This window comes from Anoplophora glabripennis, unplaced genomic scaffold (genome assembly GCF_000390285.2).
Source record: "Anoplophora glabripennis isolate ALB-LARVAE unplaced genomic scaffold, Agla_2.0 scaffold216, whole genome shotgun sequence".
In the NCBI taxonomy this organism is placed as follows: domain Eukaryota; kingdom Metazoa; phylum Arthropoda; class Insecta; order Coleoptera; family Cerambycidae; genus Anoplophora; species Anoplophora glabripennis.
The window spans coordinates 399,649-412,457 of NW_019416347.1; the positions used below are offsets into that span (position 1 = coordinate 399,649).

The 12,809-nt window shown below is 29.6% G+C and overlaps 1 protein-coding gene across 1 annotated transcript in view; it reads left to right on the forward strand.

Moving 5' to 3' along the window:
• LOC108905933 (neuropeptide F receptor) overlaps window positions 1-12,809 on the forward strand; it is a 149,753-nt gene that overhangs the window by 29,827 nt on the left and 107,117 nt on the right. Inside the window, exon 2 of the mRNA XM_018709007.1 lies at window positions 5,541-5,783. Coding sequence (XP_018564523.1) covers window positions 5,541-5,783 — 243 coding nt within the window. The remainder of the gene's footprint in view (window positions 1-5,540; window positions 5,784-12,809) is intronic.

Genomic DNA, 12,809 nt, shown 5'->3' on the forward strand with positions numbered 1-12,809 from the left:
ATATATATACATTTTTACAAAAACAATAACTGCCGAGTTGTTTTATTTGTCAAACTATTTATATCTGCCAAATTTTGGATAAGCTCACATGATTCGAAAAAATCGATTGTAGTTGATTAAAAAAACTGTAAATTTAAAATCGTTTCATATAATAGGGTATCCCTAAATCAACCTGGAAAGCATTCTGCAACTAAAAATAAGAGAAAAGAGAAAGAGTTATCTTCATGATAAAATAGTGATGGTAGAAACTAGATATTACTGCTAGGTTTTGAATACAATAGCCGAACTGCAACTAAATTTCACTTCTTTACAGATGAATGAATCGACCCTTTAGAAACAAATTAAATGTTGCCTGGAAAAACTTACTTGCACAAATAAAGTTAAGACAAAATAGTATAAAAACAATGAAGTATACATGAAGACAATGTTTGGATAATACTAAATTGATATTTTTTATTCAGTTACAAATATAATTTGTTTATTCAAGTATCCGAGAAGTTTATTGTTTATAAATTGTAACGTTTTTTCATAAATTTGTATATCTAATCACCATTTTTGATCTTGTTAAATAGCTGATGATTTATCAACAGTTTTCAAAGTAAATTATACAAGGTGAATCTGAATTTATCAAAAAAAATTGAATGTACCGGGGATTTTCACAAATATAATTTTGTAAAAAAAAATCAAAAAAGGCAGTTCAAAAACGATTTAAAATACACTTCTGCACGGCCCTGGAAACTGGTCCACTGTAAAACCTGACCTTGCGCAAGGCAAAGCAAGCAGTCGGCGACAGGTACGACGGCAAAGTGTAATAAAAAATTAACGGACAAAAAATTTAATAAGTAATATTAATAAAACACCAATTTTATATCAGCAAATTCAACTGCTTTTGCCACTATTAATTAATTAATAAAATAATTTGACATACCCGATGTTACAACTGTTAAAAATTTTGTTCACTGACATATAAACACATTTGGGCCCCTCCTTACCCAGTTTCTACGAACTAAAACAAATCGACGTTCGCAAATAAGAACATTGTATCTCAATTTTTAGTAAAAATTAGTAAAGATTACTTTTCTATATAAGAGTGCCTTCTTTTTCAGATAAACATATTAATCGTATGTAGAGTTGCTCCTGGATTATAGCAAACATGCTTTTTAAAGAACATCGTATTTTTATATACGATTATATTGAAGGTGTAACAATTATTACACCGTTTTATTGCAAGTGAACATAAGATGTTAATACTTTTCTATTACTGTTGGTGGTGAGTGTATACAACTCTGTATCTTTAGATATGATATACTAGGTTTCTTAGATATAGAAATAGTTACATCTCATCCCTACATAAGATGTTAGTTACTTAAAAAATAGCAGATAGCTCCATCGTATCTTACTAAAGTTAATTTAAAAAGAAAAATAATAGTAATTTTCACTATACGTTTATAAGAAATTGTTTCTGTACCTCATATTTAGACTGTAACCAAATTTCATATGGTAACTCTGAAAAGACGTGTGGCAATTAAGAGAAAACCTCTACAACTTTAAACCTACTTTGTAAGAAACCATCATTATCGAGTTACGATGTTCTTATTTGCGAACGTCGAAATGTTGTCTTGCTTGACCATAAATTAAATCGATATCCATCAACTCCGAGTTGCTATATACGTAAGACATTTTTGAGACTTGAAAAGCTAATGTAAACACTATCGCAGAAACGTTAATACAGAGCCTTCAATGTTTACAAACCACGTGACCGCCTAGTTTAGGCAACTCAACATTGCACGACTGGTAAACGGAAAACGAAAATTCCCTAGATCTTGGCGTCACCAATATTAATGACTCTTGATCAATGACAAACCGTTACGTTTACGCTCTCGCTGATTGGTTGAATAGTATCTCTTGAAAAATTACGCCGATCACAGCCGATTGTATTTTAATATAACCTTGATCTTACTACGTTAATAATTTTTAATTTTACCGAAATTTAATGGCCATAAAGGAAATGAAATTACTGTTCCCAACAAAATTACTGGTCACGTGGCTTGTATGGCAACATTTATGAAGGCTCCGCACTAAAATCGGATTTCAGTATTCGGAATCACCTGGGGCCACGTGGAGAGAGAGCGCATTGCGTATAGCGCACAACGCGAATGACGCTAGAAACTACAGTAACCCAGCGATGTATGGGTTGTAAATAATACAACTTCAATAATCTTTTCTTGGAAACTATAAAGATTTTACAAAAAATTGAAGATATTGTGAGTACACAACATGTCCGCAAGTGACCCATTTTAAGTATTACGTCAAGAGCGCCAGCCTGAAGGACTGGTCTAACAGTTGCAAGGACAAAGAACAGACGCGGGACGCACCAGGGTTCCAGCAAAGGTTCACGGCACATTGGCGTCAGAACCAGATACATATACATGCGAGCGACTCCATACCACACTCTTCAACGAACGCTCGCCCCAACAACATTTCTTCTTACTAAACTTTGTTTTCAATAAAAATACTTTTATTTTACCGTTGAGAGAGAGTTTCATTTTACCTGCACACCGAAAGCAACCCTCAATATTGCCTTCATATTTTCAAGACGCGTCTATTTCCAGTTTTTTTTGGGTAATTTGCGAATCACCCTGTACACGGACCGGGTGATTATAAATTGTGTTTCATATATTTTCTGCATGTAACATAATTTTTAAATTAAATGTATTCCAAACCGACGCAATATATCTTTTTTAATGAATACGTTTACTTTTTTTTTAAATTGTCTAAACTGCTGAAAAAATTATATAAAAAATATACAATATAAGTAAATAGATATTAAAAGAGAAATATTTACCCTAATATTCTAACTCTGACTCGCCTCTGATAAAATTTAGAAATAATTGTTTAACTTTTAGTTTCGCAATGTACCTGTCGTAATAATCAATTCCAAGTTTTATTTTCTTATCTCGAACAGTTTCGGGAATACCCAGAAAAAACGTTTTTAAGGGTTCACCTTTACGGCACCGTGGCAAGAAATTATCGTAATGCGCATGCGTTAATCAGTAGAAGTGGTAGATCCCATTAAATCCTTAATAAGTTCCTAGTAGATCCTTCTAAATCCTAGTACATCCTTAGACGTGCTGGAACTTGTCAAGAAATCCCCGTATATCCTCAAGAAATCCTAGTATCGATTTTTATTAATATAGTCCAACCAAATTACACTTCGAGAAAAAAAAATTGTTACCTGGACATTTATAAGTGGAAATGGGAAGAGGGTTTATAATAAACCTAAAAAAAATAAATGCCTGATCAGGGGCGGCGGAGGGTTGGTTTGGGGGGTGGAAAAGTTATGAAAAATTGTATCATTGGGATTTTTAGCGAAAGATGACAAAAAAAAGTCAGACAAAAAAGTATCCAATACAAAAGTCGTAGATCATGCAAAAATCTACAACTGTTGTAGATGTCACTTTTTAACATAACCTCAAAATTTCCGAGAAAAATGCGAAAAACAGTTTTTTTTTCTGACTTTTCGTTTTTTATTTCTCATTTCCGCAAAAATAATTTAATTTTGACGAAACTTGGTGAAAGTATACCTTTCTCTGTCTTAAATATCCTCAAATTTTTTTAGAAAAAAAAAATCAAGAAGCTTCTGAGATATTCGTTTTTTTCGGCCTGAAACACTTTTATTTCAAAGAAAAATTCTACTTAAAAAAATCATCGTACAGAGTTCTGCCGGTAATCATTTTTTTCGTTTTAACATATACTTTTTGGTGAAATAAAAAAATCTGTAATCACAGTTCAAAAACATACTCAAAAATGCAATAAAAGAATAAAAATTGATTTGCAACAATGAATTTTTCAGTTATTGTCGATAATTTGTTTAAATTAAAAAACATTCAAAAACTGATTACACCATTCAGTTCTACGGAAAAAAAACTGTGACTCATTGTTTGACCCAAAACTTTATTTTTGTACGGTATTGCTATAAACATCTAAATCGAATTACAAATGCTCAAATAATAAATTATCTCTGGACGATTTGAGATTTCAGCAATACAAAGTATTCACAGCAAAGTCTACTGTTTACGCGAAATCCGAAAACCCGAAATTTTGCAAAATCGTTTTATTTTTTTTCTGGTTTTATTTGAAAACGAATTTTAAATAAATTGCATATTTACATTGCCACTTTTTTCGCTCTATCCAATGAATGGCATCAACATTTTTGCAATCCGACGTTTCGTCTTCGAGGGTCCATCATCAGATTAATTTTTTTAAATATATCGCTGCTATTTTTATGACAAAATCTAATCATTTTTAATTCTGTATTAGATGATATTACTATTGTAATTAAAAAGGTTTTTAGTTATCGTTAGAGAGAGAGAGAGAAAGAGGAGAAAATAAAAGTCAATACCGCACAAAATATCCAACAATTTTTTTAATCCATAATTTAAAAAGTTGTACCTAATAAAAAAATAATACGAATTTATGAAATATTTTATTATTTCTAATTAGTATTGCTAATAGTAGTAAAAAATTGTTGGATATTTTGTACGGTATTGACTTTTATACTGTTATGACTTCATCCAATAGATATTTTGAAAGCGTTCAGAGCCGTACTCAGGAAAAATTTTAAATTATAGCTAAAACAAGCTAAAAACTTTTTAAGCGATTACAATAGTAATATCCTCTAATTCAGAATTAAAAATGACTTTAGATTTTGTCATAAAAATAGCAGCGACGTATTTAAAAAAATTAACCCGATGATGGCCCCTCGAAGACGAAACGTCGGATTGCAAAAATGTTGACGCCATTGTATAGAGCGAAAAAAGTGGCATTGTAAATATGTAATTTATTTTAAAATTCGTTTTCAAATAAAGCCAGAAAAAATTAAACAATTTTGCAAAATTTCGGGTTTTTCCGGATATCTCCGGAACTACCCGGAATTTTAAAACTTTCTAAACAGCATATTGTTAGGTATAAAAAAACACAACTTTTTTCTAATCTGAGCCACCCCGTATCTCTTACCGTTTCCTAGATACTAATGCCTATCCCATCCTTATCTTGGACACACTGTATATCTATGAATACATCAAACTTTAAACAAAATAAGTACACTAGTTGATCCTAGGGAAAAAAATATTATTTATTTTATTTATTCACTATTCGATTTATGTTTATAGCAATACTGTACAAAAATAGTTTTGGGTCAAACAATGAGACAGTTTTTTTTTGTATTTTTTCGGTACAATTGAATGGTGGAATCAGTTTTTGATTTTTATTTTTAAATTTAAACAAATTATCAACAATCACTGAAAAATTCATTTTTACATTTTTGCATTTTTGAGCATGTTTTTGAACTGTGATTACAATTTTTTTTATTTCACCAAAAAGTATGTCAAAACGAAAAAAATGAAAAGTCATGTCAAATAGTTTTCAAACATCAAGGTATTTGACTTGATTTGTAATAAAATAACATTAAACGCAACTTACGACCATTATTCGATGCCATATCCTCTTGCAAGATAATCTAAGTTAGCTCTTTGTTGCAGATAATATCAGTGGTGAGGAAGCCAGCCATGCGAACACCAAGGAACATGTTCATAGTTAACCTGGCAGTTGCTGATTTACTGCTCTGTACCGTTACAATGCCACTCACCCTCATGGAAATCCTCACAAAGTACTTCCCGCTAGGAAACAATCTGTTTATATGTAAACTAATAGGCATTCTACAGGCGACGAGCACCTACGTCTCTACCATCTCTATTACTGCCATTGCCTTAGACAGATATCAAGTAAGTAATTCGTCTTTATGTCCGTTTGTACCTTGTGTTGAAATTCAAAAGTGTTCTTCACATATTTCTATTTCAACTTCTCTGGAGCTCCGAAGCGGAAAACAGTTAAATTAAAAAAATTTCTCCGTTTGTCTAAGTGTGTCACTAAAATAATTAATGAAATTAATTGCATTGTTTTATACGAATAAAAATACATATTCAATAGCAATTTAGTGTTTGAAATTATTTATTATTAATTTAATTAATTTTAGTTTTTGTTTTTCTATTTGGTACTTTGCCATCTGTGAAAATATATTTAAAAAAAATAGCTCCTGTTCCAAAGAGACCAATAAAGGACTGTATTAATGAAATTGTTTTTACACAACCAAAAATTTTCACTGAAAAATGGAAGATATACAGGATGTAACTTTGAGTGGGGGTTATATTTTTATACAGACTTCCTTTGTCCTTTAGAAGCATGCATCAATAGTTTATTTTTTGAAATTCTGTCGTGAAAATCTATTTTTTTTAATATTTTTCCTAATTTTGTTACCCCGCCGCTGGACAAGATACTGTAACTTCATATTATGGCGCGCTTTAGTCACAAAGCATGCACAATCGGGAACTGTGCTGTGCATTGTTGTCAAATCTTATTTTTCAAGGAAAAGTTGTTAAAAAGTAAATTTCCATCCTTTCGATCGTTTCGGACGACTTTCAAGGGCATTTTTAGCATATTTCTCATCACCCAGGCGAAAATCCGAGATATATAAATTGGAGATTTTGTCGTCTACCTTCAAATGCCGTTTTCAGAATTTAAATCGGGCCATTTTTGATAAATCGACACGATGTGCAAAAAAGACCCTAATTTGTTTATAATGCAATTGTGCATCTTGCGCACGATTAAACTACATATTATTATCTGTCATTTTTCGCAAGTGTGTTTTTCCAGATTCAAATTTGACGGAGTTATGAATTTTTGAAAAACCGTTTATTTTAGAGGTTTTTCCCGATTTTCTCTGTAAAAAATGAACCGATCGGGTCGCACAAAAAACATTTTATAGATTTTTTTATTCTCTACAAAAGTCCTATTGAGAGTAAGACGATTCCATAATTAGTTTTCGAGATATTATAAAAAAAACAAAAAATGTCATTTTTGCAATTCCTATTGTTTAAAAAAAGATGTTTACGACTTTGCTGGGGAAATCACTTGGGTTTTCATTTTTCTAAAGGAAATACATGAAATTTGCTGTAATATTTAAGTGTAGAAACTCTTTTGGTTGGCCTATAAAGGCACCGATAAAGTCGAAGACTAAACAAATATGTAACCAAATGAAGCAGTGAAGTTTTCGGCCATTCCTGTTTTAATCAGGTGCGAGAATAGTCGACTCGTCCGCACCTTCAAACGCATACCGTAACAGAACAGCGGTTCATGTTCAACGCTTCGTTCACATTAACATAGAAAAAATATGGTGACTTTAAAATAACAAGTTGTTGTAATATTAAATTAATTTCTTTTCACAAAATTATTTTTAGTCAGTTTTTGTGTAAATATTTACAATAATTAGTAACGTATCTCTGTACCGATATTATTTAAGATTTAATAAATCATGTAAAAATTTTTGTTTTTTTTTTTAGAAACGATAGAATATTTTGTTTTTTAATGTTCGATCACAGTGATATTAAAAAAAAATATGGTGACTTTAAAATAACACCTTGCTAAGTTATACAAATATAATATGTTTTACTAAATTAATTTTTGATTGTCACAGCCCACAATGTGAAAGTTTTAAAAACAATTAACAACGTTGATAGTGCACTAACACAACTCCACACACAAATTCCGGGATGTAAATTGTAACTTGACTATTTATTTTATTAAAAAAAAAATTGATTCGTGTTCAGAGCAACACATACTATTACCGCTAAAAAACTGACCCCCACTTAAAATTACACACTGTATAAAAAAATTAAAAAAAACACTTCTCTATATCACTTCATTTTAAGTTTACGTTTCAACACTCGGTCGTTTAAATAAATGTGACAGATTGATTTTAGAAAAAATGAAAAGTGAAGTAGTTTATTTTTTTAAATGTAAGTAGTCACATAAATATCCAACATACAAACGGAATATTTCTGCAAGTTGGTAAAGTTATTTAAAATTATCCTACATATTAATTTGACCGAAGCAAAAAATTTAAAGAAATGGGTAGTATTTCATATAATATTCATATATAAAAACACACTTCTTCCATTCAACTCCATGTACTTAAAAACAAGTCCTCGAAGAATATAATTCATATATAACACCAGAGGGTATATAATTTATATATGACACTCTTTTTTCCGAGGTTTTTTCGCACATGTAGAATATATTACTGTCACTTAGGAAATTTATTACTTGTAATATGCCTCTGCAACCACACTGAAAAATTCAATAGATTTCACGTCGTACCACTGTTATATGCATAAGGTAAACTTATACAGCATGTCGCAATCTTAACCTATTAAACTTATTTTGATTTTGTTGTACTTGATAAGTTCTATGCAAATGGAAATAGTTTGTGAAATTAAGTGCATATCGTTCAAATTTACCCTTTAAAATGAGTACAACAAATTACTAAAATGAATTTCAGTTTTAGTACTTATACAAAGTGTTCTAAAAAAATAGAATAAGCCGTTAACTACATATAATTTTGGCAAAATTAATGGGACTTTCTTTGTCATTTTTTATTTAGTTGTCCCTGTTTCAAAATGCAGAATGGCAAAATTATAATTAAAAAAAGGATTATTTACTAATAACTTAGTTTCTTAACATATTTAGTTGAGACTTTGCATAGACATTTAATTCCGCCACATTTTTTCGGCAATTTTGATAAAACCAATCATGGAAGAACTAGTGGAGGAATACCTATAATACTTACTGTTCCCTGGCTTTTTTGTGCATGCCCTTGAAGCAAATATATTGTGTTTTAAAGCAAACGTTTATTTCTTGTACTTTATTGCATAGTCCCCTCTAATTCTGTTAATTTTAACAAGTAGTTGATGAAAAAGTCACTAGTCCACTTTTATGTAGAATTTTATGCTTTACAACTTTTATTTTATTAGATATTTGTTTTCTAGCTCTTACCCGTTTTGAGTTATCTTGAAAAACACACTTTATTTTATTTTTTTCACCTCTGGCCGGGGGTTGAAAAAAAATTACTGTCACTTATTGTTATTGTATATCCCAAACTAACTTATATAAAAAAATCAGGCAAGTCGACCAAAATTGCGATTTAAAGGTCCATTTAATTGGACTATGCAGTAAAGTTTTGAATTAGAGTGTAGTTCATGAGATATCGCAATTTCCTTTAATATTGACTCATTTGTTTTTTAATAAATCATCATTTTCTTTTAAATGACGAATTAAGCTTTATAAAAAGATGCTAGGGTATTATCGATTTGATTGTTTCTTTTTCTTTTATTTTTTTTTGTTGTGTTTTTGTCTACAGCACAAAGTATGTGGCTTCAGTTTGACACTTGTGAACACGAATAGCAGAAGGCTAATACTACAAATTTTCCTTACAACTTTTAATCTTATTTTTTTAATAACAGTACTGAGATCTAACTAACAAATCTTTTAATTTAATATGTTTCCTTTAATTATTAAATTAAGTAAATTAAGAAGACGTTCAGTCGAAATATCCAAAACCGATATTTCAAAGTACACTTTTTTTAAGAATGTTGAGTTTTATGTATAACGTAACCTAAGATATTCTGATCACATATCCAAAAAAATTGCAGTAAAACCAAACCCTAAAATTATTTATTGTTTTTTTTAACTATAGAAACTGTTCCTAGAGTTGTTAGATTTTAAGTAAATTGAAACAAATTGAAAACTAAACGAAATCACAAATATTTCAAAAAGTTGTGATGCAAATAATATTTTAATTGTAGTAGGCATAGGGCACACAGTTTCATGCTACATGATCAAATGGAATATATTAAATATATGAAAAAAATAATCGCAGCGATTATTTTGTCAATTTATTTGAAAAATGTGAAATAACTTCGAATTTAAATATACAAGAATGAAACGTATTTTCCACTAAGATTTTATTTATTACTTACCATATACACGGTATTATGGTTTAAAATAACAAAGTTTGCATGTTTACAATTAGTTATATTATGTAACTCAAAATAAATAGGACTAAACGTATAATACGTATATAAACGACAAACGTATATAAATTTTTATATTTAGGTAGCTTCAAAGATTATATTTTAATGAAGAACGTGAAACAACTTTAGAAAAAGTAGAGGATCAGATTGTATTACGACAGAATAAAACGTATTAAATGTGTCAAGTATACGGCTGACAGAAAGTAGCTTAATTTTCCCGAGGAATTGTAATGAATGAGATAAAAATAGGGTTAGAATAAAAGTTTAACGCCCTAACCAACACATTTTAGTCGACTCTGTAGGACAATAAGGAAATAATTAATCACGGAAGTCACGCTATTGTTGTGTGGGTTGAGTTTAACAAGTACTAGAACAAAGCTATACCTTCCTCAATTGAAGTAGATGTCAATAATAGACGCCTTTTAAAAGCAAGTAAATGGTAAAGTACTTATTTATTATTCCATATTGTTGTACAAGTTACAAGATAGATATTGTTTTAAGTAAAAAAATAAGTTTTTATTATATAACATGGCTTGAAGTTAACGCTGGTCTCTACAATACATTTTACCAAAGAACATTTTGTCCGAATAGTTTGTTACTTAAACTTTTTAGGGGAAATAGTATGTGTTCCCCTGAATACGAATCTGAAATTCTTTTTTTTTTAATAAGTAAATAATCAAGTTATACTTAGTTTTTTAAACTTAATTTTAATTTTTGTGTACGTTTTAGCGCACTATCAACATTGCCATTTGTTTTTAAGTCAACCTATATTTTACGAAGTTACAACGAAAGACCATAAATGTTGTGAATTTGAAGTGGCCTCTATTTTTCTTTGAATGAAATAAATGATTGAATGATTTAATTCTTATATTACGGTTTGCTTTTTACAAAGTTTGACATAGTTACCACACAGACATTATAGAGTACAGTTCACTACCAAACTTTGTAAGAAGCAAACCGTAATATAAGAATTAAATCATTCAATCGTTTATTTCATTCAAACACATCGTACAAGAAAAATACAGTCCACTTCAAATTTACAACATTTATAAAAATAATTTAGTAAAACAGACTGCTTTTGTATAACATAGTGGCATGATATTTTAAAGTCACCATATTTATTTGATATCACTGAGGTCAAAGCGCTGAACATAACAAAAACATTCTATCATTTCTAAAAATGTGCAGATTTATTAAATATTAACTAATATTGCTACATTGATACGTTCGTAATTGTAAATTTTTTTTTTAATCAACACTTAAACAACGAAACTATTGAAAAATAATTTAGTGAAAAAAGATTGCTTTTCTATGACAATGACCTGTTATTTTAAAGTCATCATATTTTTTTATGTCAATGTGGACGAAGCGCCGAACATTAAAAAAATTGTTTCTAAAAAATTACGAGTAAATATTTTCACATACCATGTTGGTATTTATATACGTATTGTATTGTAATTGTAAATAAAACAACTTTTGTTTATAAAAATATAATTTTTAAATTATTTCAAGTTTTTCCAAATATGTATTACAACTTTTTTTAAAAGTGTATGTATTTAATTTGTGTATCTCAATGTCAATGACCTCTGACATTGAACTAGTTTAACTGAACTATGCTATTGTCACTACATACAGGTATGTAAAGAAATACTATGTTTCCACACGTTTTTTCTTGCTTCACCACTGCAGCATCTAATCGACGCTAAACATATTAAATTAATCCAAAGTAAATCAAATTGTAACAAAATTAAACCGTGAACAGTTTTAATTTAATCTGACCATGTTCGGAACGCTTACGAAGGGGGGCAACGGAGGTTAGCCTCCGCTGTTCTGTTGTCTCTGCTTTAAGAATCGGCTACCGGCAATGACTTGGCACTTGACATGATATGATGGGATGGTAAATGTATTAAAAATGAACTGCCATGTTAATTTGGCGAACATGACGTTATTTTACACCTCTCAAATAGTCCCGTACTAATTTCTAAATATCTGTAATTCAATTTAAACATTTTATGTACATATTTAAATCTTGAGTACCTACCTAAGTTCTTGGTTGATATATTTTAATTTTATTCAATTTTTTAATATTTCAGTTTTACTCGTTTAAGTTTTGTATATCAAATATTCAAAAAATATATATCTGCAAGTTTACACAAACAATGTACTTACACATTTTCCTGCATATTTATTAAAATATCAAGACACAAATATTTATATCTAGATCTCCAATATATTTCTATTATTTATTTAAATCAGAATCTGTCTGTCTCATTTTAGGTATCTGTTAATGAACGTACACTTAATAAACAACGAGGAAATTACTACAATATATAGATTCGATAAAAGCAGGATTGTTAATGAAAGTTCTATACAAATCATTAATTGAACTACATTGTGAAAGTTTCGTGGAGTTGAAATGGCAACTGAAATAATAGGATCCGTTTTTCGCCAATAAGAACGTTTCTTCCATCTAATTGTAAATGTATTCATGAAATTTACTTTCGCATTCTTTGCGAGATTTATTTTATTAATTTAAAATTACTACGCATTACATGATAATTGTGTTTTAAATAGACAAGTTTTAAAAAATTTCTTATATCAAAACAGGTCAAGTTTTTATTGAAAGAATTTCAAAAATTTGACATTAGAACAGGTTCAAAAATATCATTGTGAAGTGTTCAGGAGTATACGTATAAATATAGATATTATTTTTAAGGATAACACCCTCTTGTACATAAATAAATAGTAAAATTGCTTAAAAAAGTTCAAACTGCGGGCCAAGAAAGTGTGACACGTGTCCTTCGTCGACATATAAACGAGAAAACGAATTAGAGGATCGTCTACATTTACAAAAATGTTCAATTGTCTAATAATCTGCAAAGT